The 19,305-nt window shown below is 32.3% G+C and overlaps 2 protein-coding genes across 3 annotated transcripts; one reads left to right on the top strand and one right to left on the bottom strand.

The window, feature by feature from the left end:
• Positions 1-256: 256 nt before the first annotated feature.
• On the top strand, positions 257-8,507 carry LOC105218504 (transmembrane inner ear expressed protein). Its single transcript, XM_011194124.3, has 3 exons — positions 257-1,241; positions 4,961-5,113; positions 7,849-8,507. Exons 1-3 carry the CDS (start codon positions 1,133-1,135, stop codon positions 7,974-7,976), a joined length of 390 nt encoding a protein of 129 aa, XP_011192426.1. The 5' UTR covers positions 257-1,132; the 3' UTR covers positions 7,977-8,507.
• Positions 8,069-19,126, bottom strand: Arc-p34 (actin-related protein 2/3 complex subunit 2). 2 transcript variants are annotated; one of them, XM_011194125.3, is made up of 9 exons: positions 16,767-16,964; positions 16,037-16,609; positions 15,017-15,110; positions 14,836-14,935; positions 14,591-14,777; positions 14,307-14,527; positions 8,872-8,963; positions 8,689-8,798; positions 8,069-8,604 (listed from the first exon to the last, which is right to left on the bottom strand). In XM_011194125.3, the coding sequence occupies exons 2-9, from the start codon at positions 16,108-16,110 to the stop codon at positions 8,577-8,579; spliced, it is 906 nt and encodes a 301-aa protein (XP_011192427.1). In that variant the 5' UTR covers positions 16,111-16,609; positions 16,767-16,964; the 3' UTR covers positions 8,069-8,576. The 2 variants fall into 2 exon arrangements, 1 of the variants encoding a protein (XP_011192427.1); XR_008470584.1 differs by lacking the exons at positions 8,069-8,604; positions 8,689-8,798; positions 8,872-8,963; ... (2 more) ...; positions 14,836-14,935; positions 15,017-15,110 and adding exons at positions 18,100-18,241; positions 18,300-18,574; positions 18,630-18,771; positions 18,829-18,980; positions 19,042-19,126 and having other exon boundaries at positions 16,081-16,609; positions 16,767-18,036.
• Positions 19,127-19,305: the final 179 nt, after the last annotated feature.

Genomic DNA, 19,305 nt, shown 5'->3' with positions numbered 1-19,305 from the left:
TATTTTTTGTATGTAAATATAAAAAGTAGTGCTACAGTTTTAACACAGCATTAGCTGGTGTCCTTTTACTGTGTACCGACATTTATCGTGCCATTCATAGAGCGTTTATGTATGTGGAAACAATAGAAGACACAGTGGGGGAACGAATGGTCGCTGAGACACATATCAACAACGTGCCGACAGCCTCGCCTATATGCACACGCTTCAGGTCATCATCATCATCCCGCCTACATAAGGTATGCAAAGTCAGCGGCCAACGTGTCGTATTAAATGAAAAAAAAAAAACAAAAACAAATGTTCTGAAAACAACAACGGGGAAAGTGAAAGCTCAAGAATGGCGGAGAAAATAAATTCGCTTGCTGTGGCACTCCCAGTTCACAAATTCTAGTGTCACTTGCTGGCCTTTTTCTATTTTGCCACAACTTAGCATTCACCAACCTAACTTATGAGTGTACAAACACATAATAAACTGGTTTACATAGATCTACCGTTATATCATATCAATATCAACACACTATGCTAGCTGCTTTATGAACTCTATGTGGTGGGTGTATATAGGGTAATGGCACATGTCACTTATATGAAAATTATTAGGATTAACCTGCCACAATGGCTGTCAGCGATTCGTTGAACTTTGGAGAGTGGCGAATCGAAGAAAACAACGTCAAATAGGTTGACATAGTTAGAACAGAAACGGAAAAGTGGTGAATTGAAAGCGGCTAGAACTTATGGAAGTTGTGTGAAATATTGTAATCTATATAGCTTCATCCAATAGCATCACCCTGTATTTAATATACTGCACCCATACATGCGAAGATTAATAAATTTACTCATTCTAGTAGAGTTTGGCGAAGTTTACCGTTAAGGATATTTAAAATTCAGTATTCCTTTAGCTTTTGCACGTAGCGCTTCCTCCGAAGAAACTCAAAATTAAAATAAACCTAGAATTTATACATAGTAAAAGAGTATACAAAAAACAATTAGTGTAAAAAAAAAACAAATTGTGTTTAGATTAATTGTGAAATAACAACAAAACTAAAGTTCACAAGTTTAAGTACTCGAAGTTAATACTTTACTTTAAAAGAACTCAACAAACACCACATTTAATAGTTTATATTGAAAGTAATCGGCAATGAACATGGAAGAAGATTCCGAACCTGTGTGGCTGGAAACAGTTACTATTGGCGGTTTTCGTGTTTGGCATATAATAGCGATTTGTCTAGGCATATCATTGAGTATCTGTATGTGTTGAAGACTAAATATAAACATACATATTTATTTATGTATATAGAGACATGTATATAGTATTTATGGTTAATGGAGTAAGCTTATAAATAGAATACTTTAATTTAGTAGCGGGTTCATTATAGAGAAAGAAATCTGTGCACAGATTTATACAATACATATATATATTTTTTTTAAACGGCTTTTTTGAATATATACGCAATTGGAGAATTATTCAGAAATACCAGGAACTTTAAAGATTTAAGATTTATTTCTTAAGGAGTAAATCAATCAGCCTCATGTGAACGACATCCCAATAAAAAAACTCACACATTTCGTTTTTTTTTTATCATTGAATTTCCACACGAAAAATAATTTCGTTTCATAAATTTCGATTAAAACTAATATTCGAATTTCGACATTGGGTCACACATGTTTTTGTTTGTACTTTTTGATTACTCGTATTGGAATTATAAATGAAGATTCCGTTTATAAAGCCAATTATTCGCTAATTCGCGAGGATGTTCAAAAAAGTGAGATCAAAGGAGTTTTAGTCTTGATCTCGCATAGGCGGAGCCGTCCATAAGGAAGTTTTGAGATTATTCCATCTCGCTTTCTTTTAGGAAACTTCTGCAGCTAGCACCCGATAAATTTTGTAATGGGATAATTACCCTTACAACTACAACTAAAGAAGCCTTACTGAGAATTTATTTTGTGAACACATTTTACTCTTTCACATGAACAAAATGACATTTACAATAAGGGAAAATTTTCGAAGATGTGAGATTTTCCCCATGTGAAATTCATGATACGAAAAACATAAATGTGTGAGTTTTTTCATTGGGAATGTCGTTTATATGAAGTTTACAATAAGACTGAATATGAATTAAAGTATGCTAGTTTTTTGGCTATATGAAACCATCCTTAATTTAATATTCGGTATGATTCTTATGTGGAGGAGGGCGTTCAAAAGTCTTCAAGAGTAGTTTAGCGTTTTTAAAGAGCAAGTGGCTGCTATAAAGGTAGCAGCGGATCTACTGCTTCGAAGCGTAGCGTTCTTCAGATTTATGACAATTCAGGAAATTGTAGGACTACACATGTCAGTCTTATCGTCAAAGCTTGGGAGATCTTTGCCCTCAGTAATATTTTTTTACTCTCGCAACAAAAGTTGCTAAAGAGAGTATTATAGTTTTGTTCACATAACGGATTGCAAGTCATAAAACTAAACGAGTTAGATATAGGGTTATATATATCAAAATGATCAGGGTGACGAGACGAGTCAAAATCCGAATGTCTGTCTGTCCGTCCGTCCATCCGTGCAGATAACTTGAGTAAAAATTGAGATATCTTGATGAAACTTGGAACACTAGTTCCTTAGGACCGTGAGAGGGTTGCTTTTGAAAATGGGCAAAATCGGACCACTGCCACGCCCACAAAATGGCGAAAACCGAAAACACATAAAGTGTCATAACTAAGCCAAATGGGCGTGGCCCCGCTCCCAAATCGGTTATTTGTATATATCTCGCAAACCAATAAAGCTTTATAAACCAAACTTTCTGCAGTCGGTTCCCTTATGTACTCCACCCCACACCATGAAATTAGTTGAAATCGGATAATAACCACGCCCACCTCCCATACAAAGGTTAGGTTGAAAATTACTAAAAGTGAGTTAACTCAGTAACGAAAAACGCTAGAAACACTAAATTTCACATAAGATATGGCAGATGGTAGCTGCACTCAGATTTTTTTCAAAATTGAAAATGGGCGTGGCATCTCCCACTTATGGGTCAAAAACCATATCTCAGACACTACTCGACCGATTTCAATGACACTCGGTTTGTAATAGTTTTCTTACATCCCAATGATATGTTGTGGAAATAGGCCAAATCGGTTCACAACCACGCCTACTTCATATATACCAGAACTTTGAAGTCGATCTGAATCGTTTACTTTACAATACATAAAGTAAGCACTAGTGAAGATATCGGAACAGAATTTTGCATAAATACTGCATTTATAGTGTGGCAGCCTCTTTCTAAAAATCGCCGAAATCGAACCATAGGTTTCCAAGACCCCATTATCGAATATGAGGACCTCGGTGCTTCTAACCTAATATTAGAGTTTCCAACTTTCAATGGACTTTGTACCAGATATATGACGAATATGTGGGTCAAATTGTGTATTATATAATATTAATAAAATTAAATAAATAAATTACGAGGGTTAAAATGTTCGGTCACAATCCAACTTAGCGCTTCCTTACTTGTTTACATTTCCTTACAGATTATATTTTTGGATTGTTTCTTTAGCCAGCAGGTACATACATCTCATATAAAATCATAGAGCACAGCTTGGGATATTAACCCTATAAAATGTTACCACACTGAAGAGGTTTAAACAAGTTTACTATAGAAAATATTTTTATAGAAGGGTCGCTACTTCTTTTACAAAGAATTTAATTAAAGAGGTTTAGAATTTGAATTAGAATACTGTCTTTGTCTTCCACTACGAGATCCATTTTTATCCATCATGAGCTCTTAATAGTCATTTGATATACTGAGAACGTTAATACACAATCACGATATATTCCACTGATTTCGCTAGAATTTCTCCTATATCATGGCACAGGAACAATGTATTAATACTTTCAAGTCTCATTAATATATTTTTAAAATTCTTTAATAATACCTATTAATATCACATCATTGAGTAATAAAATAATTGATCGTGACAATACATTAAAAATTTGGTTTCCAGATATATTTATTTTCGAGAATGAGTTCAAAGACTATCCTTTGCGGGATATATAAATATTTAACTGTTGGTAGTCACAAATAAAACAAGTAAGGAAAGGCAACGAACATTTTATAATCTCGCAATTTATTGATGTAATTTTATAAGGTAACAAACTCTTTGACATGTTCTATATCCGGGCCTAAAAAGTTATAGTCCGATTTCGACAATTTTTCCACAAGTGAAACCACAGATGATATAAAGTTCAACCATTCTAAGAGACAGACACTTTGTAAGTTCTGCCCATCAAGCCACGTCAGTTTCAACTTAAAACTTTAAAAGAGTTTCTATGAAAACTAAATTTTTTTAAGTCAGTGGACACGATTTCTCGAAAAGTTATAAACCGATTTTGGTTAAATTTTGCACACATATTTGAAATAATATTATCTAGTTACTTAGCGAAAGATTTTTTGTTACAATTAATTTATTCGATATAGCGAAATGTAAAAAAAGTGAGATTTTCTTCAGTCTGTTAAAAATTCAAGTTTTAATTAATTTTTTTTCTTCGTTCATTATCTACATTTATCCATTTGCTATCGAAATATTTTTGGTTTATTGATTTTAGATGAAGTAATAATGAGTTCAGCTGTCCACGAAAAGAGCATTTTTTGAGATATCAAGGGAGATGAGATACTCACGACCAATTGAGTTATTAAACCTAAAATTCACAAAATATATGTACCTTTGATATATTGAACTGTTTAAATTAAAAAAATAATAAACTTTTTGTTATTCTAATGGTATTTAGTAGATAAATAAATGGGGCAATTTGTACGTTATCTTAATAACATTTCGTCCAAATAGATTCTAAAGTATAGATCAATATAGTGATGATTGTCTATTATTCTTTGTTAGATATTGCTGTGTGTAAAAATCCTTTTCAATTTTTAACCAGAATTTAACTCGAAAAATATACTAATATATATATTTCACACTCATTTAGTAATTATGGTCTGCTGTTGCATACGATTCCGTATCCCACGCACCAAACAAGAAATAGAGGCGGACTATCAGCGTAAACAAATCACAAAGAAATTTCGCGAGAAACTTCAGCAAATCAAAAATTCCGATATGGACGAAATGGACTTACAAAAAGGTAATTATACACAACCAAATCACGTTTCTTTCGGTGTTTTCCGGTTACTAAAACTTTTTTATTAAATTTTATATTGAACACATTGCACCATCAAAGTGATAATGAGCATAGCTATGGAAAAAAGCTGAACCAGAAAAAGATTCATCGAAAAATTTATTATACCTTGCATATATACGATTATCTAATATTATGCAATCTATGTAGATACATACATACATTTGCATATAATTGATTAAGTTCGGGTGTAACCAAACATTTTATGCCCTCGCAATTTATTTATTTAATGAAAAATGCGGCATAAACCCCACTATAATAACGAAAATAATGAAATATAGTGTATAGGGACTAAGGTTCTTCCTGGACCGATTTCAGTTACTTTTACCACTTTACTATATCCAAGATTTTACTTTCACTAAATTTTGCTAAGATATTTCACATATTCAGGTTTGCTGTGGAATCTGATAGTTGTCGGAAACAGAATTCAAATCGACAAAAAATTCTGGTTCGAATGAATTTGTATACTCTCGCAACCTGTTGCACAGAGTTATAGTTTTGTTCACATAACGGTTGTTTGTGTCACCAAGAAATAAAAAAGTTAGATATGGGGTTATATATATATATATATGATCAGGATGACGAGTGGAGTTCAAATCCGGATGTCTGTCAGCCCGTCTGTCCGTCCGTGCAAGCGATAACTTAAGTAAAAATTGAGATATCTTAATGAAACTTGGAACACATGTTCTTTGGGACCATGAGAGGGTTGCTTTCGAAAATGGGTAAAATCGGTCCACTGCCACGCCCACAAAATTGTGAAAACCAAAAACACATAAAGTGTCATAACTAGGCCATAAATAAAGTTATAACAGTAAAATTTGGAATAAAGGATCGCACTAGGAAGGGGCATATTTGGATGTAATTTTTTTGGGGAAGTGGGCGTGGCCCCGCCCCCAAATCGGTTATTTGTATATATCTCACAAACCAATGAAGCTATATAAACCAAACTTTCTGCAGTCGATTCTCTTACGTACCCCACCACACACCATGAAAATAGTTGAAATCGGATAATAACCACGCCCACCTCCCATACAAAGGTTAGGTTAAAAATTACTAAAAGTGGATTAACTCACTAACGAAAAACGTCAGAAACACTAAATTTCACATAAGAAATGGCAGATGGAAGCTGCACTCAGATTTTTTTACAAAATGGAACTTTGGAGGCGATCTGAATTATTCTTTCAATGGACGTTATATAATATATATGACGAATATGTGGGTCAAATTGTGTATTATATAATATTAATTAAGTTAAATAAATAAATTGAGAGAGTATAAAATGTTCGGTTACACCCGAACTTAGCCCTTCCTTACTTGTTTGGAGTAATTATGTGATTCAAATTCCAAAAACAATTGTCTTGTTATAAATGAATAAATAGCAGAACAGCTGATTCGAATATTGGTTTGCTTATATTCGAAAAGTCGAAAATCCAAACAGATTCTGTGACACCAATGAAATTCAGAATTGGTTTGCCATTCTGATATTCAGCAAATCTGTCTTGGATTCCACAACAGCCCAGATAGTATATAGGGACTAAGCTTCTTATTGGACCGATTTCAATTACTTTTACCACCAAGGTACACTATATCCAAGATTTTACGTTCCCTAAATTTTGCTATCTCACAATTTAACTGATATATACGGTATAAAATGCACCGGAAGTTTGAAAATCTGTATATGTGGTAAATGGGACTAGGTTAAGTATTGAACAGATTTTTCCCATTATTAACACAGAGACACATTATATGGAAAATATAAACTGTGAATTTCTTTAGAATATCTGTGCGATTTATTGATATTTACGGTAAAAAACTATCCGTAAGCTTTGAGATCCTCATGTTTGATATCTGAGGCCTTTAAAAGTTATAGTTCGATTTCGGCAGTTTTTAACGGGCGATGCCTCTATAAACATAGTATTTGTTGACATTGGTCGAGTAGTTTCGAAAAATATGGTTTTTGACCCATACGTGTGCTAGGGGTTAGCACCAAATGACCGGAGCACGGTAATTTAAAATGGCTAGAGCTTCTATTTCAGTATCCTACAAATCCCAGGCTATAATATTGATCTTGCGTTACTTTATTTGATTATAGCAATTATATTAATTTATTAGTCTAAAACAAACCTCTAAAAGTCTTGTCTTTATATGATCTTTTATAAGCAATCAATCAATTGAATGTATGTAAATGATAAATCAAGATACTCTAACTGTAAATACGTTGATATATATGAATTTGTATATATATATGTATATGTATGTATATAAATATGTTCAATAATTTATTTTCTCCTTTGTCACACACAATACACATTTCTGCTAACAATTCGCACTTTTCATCTTTTTGATAAATTCTTGAAACTGCTTATTCCTCCTACTATAATTGCAAAACCAATTTTATCAACAAAAACAGCACTGCATTCTATCAAATTGGAAGATTTTGAAGTGCCATAACAACCCCACACACTCTCTACATCCGCCTGCATGTCTTTGCTTTGTACTTGTTTATGTCGGTCCTTTACATTACACATATCAGGTGATTGTAAACGAAAACGTGAGTAATAAATATAAGCAACTAATTTTAAACCAAACCAAACAAACCTAATAAAGAATAGATTGTATAGTCTACATTTTAAAATAAATGAAAATAATAATAATTACGTTTCTTTCACATCTGTTTACAGCCATTGCACACATTCAAGCGGAGTATTTATCAGCACAAAACAGCTGCGGCACCAGCGACGCTGACAATGCAATCAAAGATCCATATGGAAGTCTAAAATTTAAAAGCAACATACAAGTGCCTGCGTAAATGAGCACTTACATACATACGAACATACATACTTACTGCATGTTAATAATAATTATATCAGAAATATAGTTAAATATTTAAAAGTACACGGATTTTGATTATCAATATTGCAATTGTTTTATTATTTGTGGATTCTATATCAAATTCTTTGATCGGCAGCATTACAAACTAACGCAGCTGTGTTACTTCACATTTCACATTATCTAGGATGTATTTTAAAATTTCATTTTTATTAAATTTATTATTACTTATTTCGCCTTTAATCAGCGCCATTAAATAACACGTTTACTCCGGTATGGAACTTAATTGTAGTTTAATTTCATTAGGGCTGTTACCAAATTATTAATCCTATTATGTCTCGAGGAATTGTTTTTGTATTGTTTTGTGGTGTTTTAGTTGATTAATTTTACTCTTAGTTTTTAATACTCTTAGCATTTTATGATTTTTATATGCCGACAGAATATATTCCCTGGCATGTTTTCAAACGCGCGCAATTTATTTCTTTCATTTTTCAATTAATTTTCACGGCTTTTAATACAACATTTTTCATCAAGCTAGAATTATTATATAAATATAAAACAACTAGAAATTTCTCGTAAATCATTCCTTGCGAATAAATGTTCTCCCCCTGTAATAAAATAAGAAATAAGTTCATTTTAATTGAGTGCCAACATCAGAGGCGTGAGAAATTCTTCATTAGAAACAAACTTACGTAATTGTTTTCTTTTCCGTATTCTTCGTTTCCGGTCTAGCACGATTAAGTACTTTCAGAAAGTCGGACGTTTTTGCGCGCATTCTCGAATGAATGTACGCTTTTGAACACTGTCAAACGTCAAATAGAAAAGAAATTAGTGAACATGAAGAATATACAAAAATGTATAAAATTAAAACTTACCTTAATATGATAATGTAGATAATCTCGGAACATGTGTATCAGATTAATGGTGTTATCCCTTGTTTCCTTATTAGTATGCCGAGGGAACAACACTAAACAAATAGAAAAAAGTTTATTAATGCTGTTTCTCAGAAATAAAACATATAAAAACAAGTCAAAAAGTCAAAATTCGGGTGCAGCCGAAACTTATATAATAACATACATATATATTGTTGAATTTTTATCTAAATTTTCATTTGTAACCAAACACAAGTCATCTGAGATAAAATTATATTTATTCAGGATGCCGTTTGCTCTATATTTTAATTTAGGAGTATTTGAGAGACACAAACCAAAAGACAGCAAATATCCCACTTTTAGCTCCCGAAATCAATATTCATTTACATCTTTGTATTTTCGAAATGTTCATTTGTAACCAAACACAAGTCATCTGAGATATAATGAGGTTTATTCAGGATGCCGTTTGCTCTATATTTTAATTTAGGAGTATTCATTCATCTTTGTATTTTCGAAATTTTCATTTGTAACCAAACACAAGTCATCTGAGATAAAATGAGGTTTATTCAGGATGCCGTTTGCTCTATATTTTAATTTAGGAGTATTTGAGAGACACAAACAAAAATATAGCAAATATCCCACTTTTAGCTCCCGAAATCAATATTCATTTACATCTTTGTATTTTCGAAATTTTCATTTGTAACCAAACACAAGTCATCTGAGATAAAATGAGGTTTATTCAGGATGCCGTTTGCTCTATATTTTTATTTAGGAGTATTTGAGAGACACAAACCAGAAGATAGCAAATATCCCACTTTTAGCTCCCGAAATCAATATTCATTTACATCTTTGTATTTTCGAAATTTTCATATGTACCCAAACACAAGTCATCTGAAATAAAATGAGGTTTATTCAGGATGCCGTTTGCTCTATATTTTAATTTAGGAGTATTTGAGAGACACAAACAAAAATATAGCAAATATCCCACTTTTAGCTCCCGAAATCAATATTCATTTACATCTTTGTATTTTCGAAATTTTCATATGTAACCAAACACAAGTCATCTGAGATAAAATGAGGTTTACTCAGGATGCCGTTTGCTCTATATTTTTATTTAGGAGTATTTGAGAGACACAAACAAAAAGATAGCAAATATCCCACTTTTAGCTCCCGAAATCAATATTCATTTACATCTTTGTATTTTCGAAATTTTCATATGTAACCAAACACAAGTCATCTGAGATAAAATGAGGTTTACTCAGGATGCCGTTTGCTCTATATTTTTATTTAGGAGTATTTGAGAGACACAAACAAAAAGATAGCAAATATCCCACTTTTAGCTCCCGAAATCAATATTCATTTACATCTTTGTATTTTCGAAATTTTCATATGTAACCAAATACAAGTCATCTGAGATAAAATGAGGTTTACTCAGGATGCCATTTGCTCTATATTTTTATTTAGGAGTATTTGAGAGACACAAACAAAAAGATAGCAAATATCCCACTTTTAGCTCCCGAAATCAATATTCATTTACATCTTTGTATTTTCGAAATTTTCATTTGTAACCAAACACAAGTCATCTGAGATAAAATGAGGTTTATTCAGGATGCCGTTTGCTCTATATTTTTATTTAGGAGTATTTGAGAGACACAAACCAGAAGATAGCAAATATCCCACTTTTAGCTCCCGAAATCAATATTCATTTACATCTTTGTATTTTCGAAATTTTCATTTGTAACCAAACACAAGTCATCTGAGATAAAATGAGGTTTATTCAGGATGCCGTTTGCTCTATATTTTTATTTAGGAGTATTTGAGAGACACAAACCAGAAGATAGCAAATATCCCACTTTTAGCTCCCGAAATCAATATTCATTTACATCTTTGTATTTTCGAAATTTTCATATGTACCCAAACACAAGTCATCTGAAATAAAATGAGGTTTATTCAGGATGCCGTTTGCTCTATATTTTAATTTAGGAGTATTTGAGAGACACAAACAAAAATATAGCAAATATCCCACTTTTAGCTCCCGAAATCAATATTCATTTACATCTTTGTATTTTCGAAATTTTCATATGTAACCAAACACAAGTCATCTGAGATAAAATGAGGTTTACTCAGGATGCCGTTTGCTCTATATTTTTATTTAGGAGTATTTGAGAGACACAAACAAAAAGATAGCAAATATCCCACTTTTAGCTCCCGAAATCAATATTCATTTACATCTTTGTATTTTCGAAATTTTCATATGTAACCAAACACAAGTCATCTGAGATAAAATGAGGTTTACTCAGGATGCCGTTTGCTCTATATTTTTATTTAGGAGTATTTGAGAGACACAAACAAAAAGATAGCAAATATCCCACTTTTAGCTCCCGAAATCAATATTCATTTACATCTTTGTATTTTCGAAATTTTCATATGTAACCAAATACAAGTCATCTGAGATAAAATGAGGTTTACTCAGGATGCCATTTGCTCTATATTTTTATTTAGGAGTATTTGAGAGACACAAACAAAAAGATAGCAAATATCCCACTTTTAGCTCCCGAAATCAATATTCATTTACATCTTTGTATTTTCGAAATTTTCATTTGTAACCAAACACAAGTCATCTGAGATAAAATGAGGTTTATTCAGGATGCCGTTTGCTCTATATTTTTATTTAGGAGTATTTGAGAGACACAAACCAAAAGATAGCAAATATCCCACTTTTAGCTCCCGAAATCAATATTCATTTACATCTTTGTATTTTCGAAATTTTCATTTGTAACCAAACACAAGTCATCTGAGATAAAATGAGGTTTATTCAGGATGCCGTTTGCTCTATATTTTTATTTAGGAGTATTTGAGAGACACAAACCAAAAGATAGCAAATATCCCACTTTTAGCTCCCGAAATCAATATTCATTTACATCTTTGTATTTTCGAAATTTTCATTTGTAACCAAACACAAGTCATCTGAGATAAAATTAGGTTTATTCAGGATGCCGTTTGCTCTATATTTTAATTTAGGAGTATTTGAGAGACACAAACCAAAAGATAGCAAATATCCCACTTTTAGCTCCCGAAATCAATATTCATTTACATCTTTGTATTTTCGAAATTTTCATTTGTAACCAAACACAAGTCATCTGAGATAAAATGAGGTTTATTCAGGATGCCGTTTGCTCTATATTTTTATTTAGGAGTATTTGAGAGACACAAACCAGAAGGTAGCAAATATCCCACTTTTAGCTCCCGAAATCAATATTCATTTACATCTTTGTATTTTCGAAATTTTCATTTGTAACCAAACACAAGTCATCTGAGATAAAATGAGGTTTATTCAGGATGCCGTTTGCTCTATATTTTTATTTAGGAGTATTTGAGAGACACAAACCAAAAGATAGCAAATATCCCACTTTTAGCTCCCGAAATCAATATTCATTTACATCTTTGTATTTTCGAAATTTTCATTTGTAACCAAACACAAGTCATCTGAGATAAAATGAGGTTCAGGATGCCGTTTGCTCTATATTTTTATTTAGGAGTATTTGAGAGACACAAACCAGAAGATAGCAAATATCCCACTTTTAGCTCCCGAAATCAATATTCATTTACATCTTTGTATTTTCGAAATTTTCATTTGTAACCAAACACAAGTCATCTGAGATAAAATGAGGTTTATTCAGGATGCCGTTTGCTCTATATTTTTATTTAGGAGTATTTGAGAGACACAAACCAGAAGATAGCAAATATCCCACTTTTAGCTCCCGAAATCAATATTCATTTACATCTTTGTATTTTCGAAATTTTCATATGTACCCAAACACAAGTCATCTGAGATAAAATGAGGTTTATTCAGGATGCCGTTTGCTCTATATTTTAATTTAGGATTTGTAATTTATTATTTGTATTTTCGAAATTTTCATATGTAACCAAACACAAGTCATCTGAGATAAAATGAGGTTTACTCAGTATGCCGTTTGCTCTATATTTTAATTTAGGAGTATTTGAGAGACACAAACCAGAAGATAGCAAATATCCCACTTTTAGCTCCCGAAATCAATATTCATTTACATCTTTGTATTTTCGAAATGTTCATTTGTAACCAAACACAAGTCATCTGAGATAAAATGAGGTTTATTCAGGATGCCGTTTGCTCTATATTTTAATTTAGGAGTATTTGAGAGACACAAACAAAAAGATAGCAAATATCCCACTTTTAGCTCCCGAAATCAATATTCATTTACATCTTTGTATTTTCGAAATTTTCATTTGTAACCAAACACAAGTCATCTGAGATAAAATGAGGTTTATTCAGGATGCCATTTGCTCTATATTTTAATTTAGGAGTATTTGAGAGACACAAACAAGAAGATGGCAAATATCCCACTTTTAGCTTCCGAAATCAATGATCAATAAATATTGTTTCAAATTGTCAAATGCAACCACCCACAACTCCTATGATTGTTTTAATAAATATATACAGCTGCGGCCAAAATAATAAAAGTGCTACTGTGGCATAAAGCTTTTTTATATAATGTTATGTAGATGCAGTGCATTAAAAAAGTACTGCTATAACTGCATAGCTTGGACATTGTCATTGCCATTTCATTTATTTTCGAAAGTGAGAGTTATTAAGGCAGTGAAAATAATAGTAGTGCGTAGATTAAACTGACAAAACACAAATATAAAATATTTATCTGATTTGATCGATTTAAATTTTGTTACCAATAGGACGAGGTATGCACTACACGGCTTGTCATCGCGATCTTATAAAAAAACATATTTCAAAAGACAAAACGTTGAAAACTTAATTGGGAACTTCACCGACGGTGATTAAAAAAGGAATTCATAGTTCGGACTGTTTATGTTCGAATTATACAGGTAGTAATGTTACCCTATGTCCGCAAAGAAATGCCACTACTTTGGGTCTTTCAACAAGACAATGATCCAAATCATACAAGAAAGTTGGCTTAGCAGTGATTTCAGAAAAATAGGGTTAAGGTCATGGAGCCTAAACAGTCTTCAGACCTCAACCCTATGGAAATTTGTGGTGCGACGGAAAGGAGGCAGTTGCCGATGCCAATCCAAAAACAACTATACGCAAGTGCTTTCGAAATTAAGTTTACATAATATTAAAATTAAATCATTTCTTAAGTTGTTTATGAGTAGAATGTAAATAAAATAAATTCCTAAAATAAAAAGCAAAGTAAACATTTAGCAAATAAAAATCCTACATTTTCTTTATTTCTTTTCAACATTGCAACCGCAACTGTACATAGAAAACATTTTTAACAATAACGGTTGCCTGAGACCTTGAATATCCAATTTTCGGCTGCACCCGAATTTGCTACTCTCATACTTTTTAAATAGATTGAGATTTCCTTCTTTCTTTTAGAAATAAAGAGCTATATATGTATATGTACATAAAAATGTTTACTCACCAAAAGTAACATATCCAATATTGTCGCCAACTCTGGCATCCGATTTTGCCAATTCCAATGGTGGTTCACGATGCGAGAACAATACTTGTGGTGCGGTATGCGATGCACGGCGACCTTCCCTCAATTCCTGCATGAACACTTTACCAATTATCACGTCGTCCTCATCACGAAAGATCGTGCTAAATACGACAGTTACACGATCAGACTTCGCTTCAACATAACTAAATGAAAAAAGAATGGATTATTCCAAAATTGTACATTATTTGACTGATGTAGATATTTACAGCGTCTCGTCGTTTCGGTAATTAATGACAGCACGTTTCTGGCCCTCTTCACCCTGTTCTTGAAAATCGAAATATTTTTCAAAAACAGAAGCAAAGCAATTGCGCTTTAGGAGGCCAATTTTTTTGGCAACAGCCTCCCAGTCAGCAGGTATATTTTCTAAGTCAATAAGTACTGACACGTTGTAGCCTAAAAGTAACATAAAATATTGAAATTGAACTTTAATAAATTCATGGGTATTGATTACCATCTTCAGTGTCTGTTAATAAGCCACCATATTCACGCTTCAGCAATTCGTCAGCACCATGCTCCTGTAATTGCTTGTAGAACTTCAGCGAAATGCTTGTCTATAAGCAGAAATTATTTCATGTATGATTATAAATATTATTGCACTGATTTATATAATTGTTTTGGTCTTGTTGACTTACTCTAACTTTAGTCTTGTCACCATTAACATTTGAAATATGAAATAACACACCATCAAAGTCCGCAATTCGCACATCAATTGATTCCGCTTTTGCACTGAAATTGAATTGATAATATGGACATTAAAATATGCGACAAACTTTACATAAACTTTTAAGTTTAAATAAATTTTAAAATTTAAAACAAACAATAATAATTTACACTTTTGAAGAAACGCCCAAAACTCTTTAGTTTTTATTAGTCATTTGTATACTATACATACTATTTTTGGCATACACATACATACATATGTTTGTACATAATACAAAAACATTAATACACTATCGACGTGTGCCGGCCGAATTGTAGCATTATGGCTACATTTGTTATCAGAACTTGATAAGATGCATTAGGGCAGTTATTTCAAATAATATGTATGTAAACCAAAAGATATGGAACAATGTCAAATATTTATATGTACATACATACTATGTAACACATATGACCATATTAAAAAAAAACTTCAAACGTCTTTATAATTTAATATTATTATACATAAACCATAAATAAGTATTTTATTTATCTAAAATTTTACAAAGCATTCTTCTGATAAAATAGTAATCAGCTACTTTGGAAATAAACGAACACCTTCAGCGATACACCATAAACAGCGTATGAGTCAATTACTGGTTAATTCGCATACATCTAATGTAGTGAAATTTATACTTTAAAGTGGCTTGGCTTTGAGTGTTACACGAATGATGATTAATACATATAAATTCAGAGCTAGGGGAGTGTTTGGTGCGGGTGAAAAGTCAGTGTTAATAGCATAACACTTGCAACCGTATGCCGAACACCGGATATTCATATATACACATGCATATACAACTTTACAAATTTATACAAATACAAAATGGTTTTTAATAAACAACTAAACAATTACTCAACACAGAACTTGATAAGCGCATTTTTGATGGTTAAAATAAAGCTCAATATGTATATACATGCATGTGTGTTCAATTAAAGTTAATAAATTAACTTACCCAGCTAATGCATTGCGAAATTTGACCAGAAGTGTCTCTTCGACGATGCGGTTATTGATTTCCAGTAAAATCATTTTATAACCTCAAAACAAATTTGTGACCAATAAGCGTGAATGCAGAATGCACAACTTCAACTAAAACTCCACTTTCCTTCTCCGTTCGGTGATTGATAAAAGAACTATTAATGTTGAAAAATATTTGACGGGCAGTATGTAGACCAATTAAATATATTAGAGGGTCCTTAATTTTTGGTGCGCAGGTTCTATTTTTACACCGACAGCAGGTCGATCACGACATAAATTCTCCCAATGAGAACTTGTGTCCCTCTGCGGATTTTTTTCCAAACTGTCTCGATTGTTGGCCGTCCAACAACCGATGTCAATTCACACTTGGTTGTCACTGGCGAATTGCTTTTTTATCACACAAAAAATGTATGTGTACGTATGCGTAAGTAGCGCCAACTCTCCACAGTATTACGTTTACTTTGATGACTGTTGTCACGATCGGTGCAAACTTCGACTGCACCAACAACTTGATTTTGGCTCCTACTCCGACATTAATACCTTTTGGTCACTGTTACAATTACAATATATATATATATTCACATATATTAGAGAAAATTAGTAAATAGTTAATCGAGAGGACGAATTAAAAAATTCCAACACTTCTTAATACGAATACCCATTTATAGTAAATTTGATTTGCTTATATTTTACGATTCTCTATTCACCTTTTCAGTATATGGTTATTCTACAATCCAATTAGAGAGCACGCCCGATATACATTAGAAATGCTTATACTACTTCCATAGATTATTTTCTAATATTTTACTAAACACTTGCGAATCCTCAATAATTTTTCACAAATATCGTCGCTCCCGCAATGAGAAACCGTATGGTGTGTTTAATCAGGTAACAATTGTTGATGTGTGTGTGTCACATTTTTAATGGTGACAATGACAGCCTTGACTTAGAGTATGTTCAACAAAATAGATATTTTTTATAGTCGATTGTAAAAAAATAAATTTTATTAATGTTTATCGACAACAAATACCAAAGGGCATTTAAAAAATATATTTTATTTTACTCTGCTCTTGCTTGCAAATATCTTGAATCTGCGTAACTGAAATGATTTCGTTCGTCAAAACTCTATTGTTAAATAATTTTAAACCGCCATCGTAAAAAAATTGTATTTAATAGACTTGTGTTATCATTCTTGCCAATATCTAATTGATTCTAAAAAATCTGTCCAATAATATCTGATAAATGGATTTGTAACTGCATTACTATAAAATGTTTGTTTAATTCAAATGTTCCATAATTTTATATTTTGTAAATTTATAATCACAAAAGCTAACATTTAATTTAATATTTTTTAGGTTTTTATAAAATCAATAATCTTGTGTACAATCCACATCATCTATATCCACATTGTTTAAAGTCTTGATTTGACATTCACATAGAAATTGCACTATTCGACGTTCAGCCAGCGTTCTATTCGGCAAATTCAAACCATCCAGTAGTATATGTACTTTTTGGATCATACTGACGTCGGCATTAATCGATAAACCCACATTAGAATGCATTTGCTGTTCTCTTTGTTTTTGTAATGATTTTAAACAGTCCTGAGATTGTTCTAAAACTTGTTGTATTCCAGAAATTACAGTCGAGAGTTTTTGTTCCGGTTCTTCTAAATTTGTTCCTTCAGATAGTTGATAACTTGATTGTGAGGTATTTGCTGGTGGTGTTATCGACTCATCAATGACAACATCGTTATATGACTCGTTACTTTTCGGCATTATAATAAGTTCATCTAATGAGTTTGAATTAACTTCACTAAGTTCCGGGTCAATATCATCCATATCTTCATCTTGCAGCTCATGTGCATCTTCAACATAAAGAAATGGGCAATCTTCAACCCAGGTCTCATCATTGGTCATTGTTGTTGTTGCCATTTTCGCTTTCTTTCTTTGTCTAATAGCATCTACTGGTAGAGGAATCCTTAAAAATTAATGATTTACAATGAACCACATACTCTATTTCTTTTATAATATTAAAGTTTACCCTTTTCTATAATGCTCTCCGAGGAAGGACAAATCCTGAAAATAAACCCATGTTACCGATCGCTCGGGATAAATTTTTTGATGACGATATTCTCGCGCAAACCGGTCCCGTAATTTTTTCCAACGTTTGTAACATGTCTCTTCTAATAATGTACGAAACATTTTAGGTAGGGATATGATATGAATTTAATTTTTAATTACCCGAGATTCCCATAGTCTCTGAAATTTCATGCCAAGCATCATTTTTCAGTGTTAAATTTTTCGAGTCCCTTATTTTGTGCTTATCATATAGCACAGGATGTTCTTTTACTAATTCGATTAATTGTTGATTTTCAATTAATACTTCAGGATCCATATCGTCATCATCTCGATCTTCCTTAAATGATTCTACCTCGCACACTTTTCGTGGCTTTCGCCCTCGTTTTCTTTTTTTGGGTTCATATTTTATGTTAAATATTGCCTCACCATTTGCTTGCCTGAAAGTCAATTCAATATTAGAACAGTTATCACCAGCCTCTATATTAACAATACCCTTGTTTGTAATGCTCTCGCAAAAAGAGTAAATGTTCAAACATGTCCCAGTTAACCGCTTCCTCGGGATTATCTTGTGCGCGGCGCAATTCTTTTCCAAAACGGTCGCGAATACTTTTCCACCTTGTAATACAAGCGCGTTCTTTAAATGATTTTCAAGTTAATAAATATAACATTTTATCACAAGATTTGCACTTACCCGAGCAATTTAATTGTAGGGACAGCTTCTTCCATATATCATCTTTCAAGGAAGAAGTTTTGGGTCCCCTTGCGAGGTTTCTGTCATACAAAATAGGATGTGATTGTACCAGTTTAATTAAACGAACATCGTCTAATTGTGTGACCATCGTACTAATTTATAAACATAAACAAATATTAATTTTAGAAATACCCTTCAAGTGTTTTTATATACAAACTAATAAATTGCATTTCATTTGCTTCTTCTTATACTAAACTATTCACAATTTTGTTCGCAATTAGTTTTGATGCAGTGTATCACAGTACATACAGTAGAAAACCTTATTCGTGGGGAATTCTCGGTGGTAAGATAGCCGCCATCTTGGAAAAACGAAGTGCTGTATATATTGAGTACCTCATTTTAGTTAAACTTTAGTCATAAAATAGCAAATATTATATTAGTTTTGATGCAGTGTATCACAGTACATACAGTAGAAAA

Source organism: Zeugodacus cucurbitae, chromosome 3 (genome assembly GCF_028554725.1).
Source record: "Zeugodacus cucurbitae isolate PBARC_wt_2022May chromosome 3, idZeuCucr1.2, whole genome shotgun sequence".
Lineage (NCBI taxonomy): Eukaryota > Metazoa > Arthropoda > Insecta > Diptera > Tephritidae > Zeugodacus > Zeugodacus cucurbitae.
Note: the sequence above shows the minus strand (reverse complement) of the source record. Positions and strands in the feature narration are given on the sequence as shown.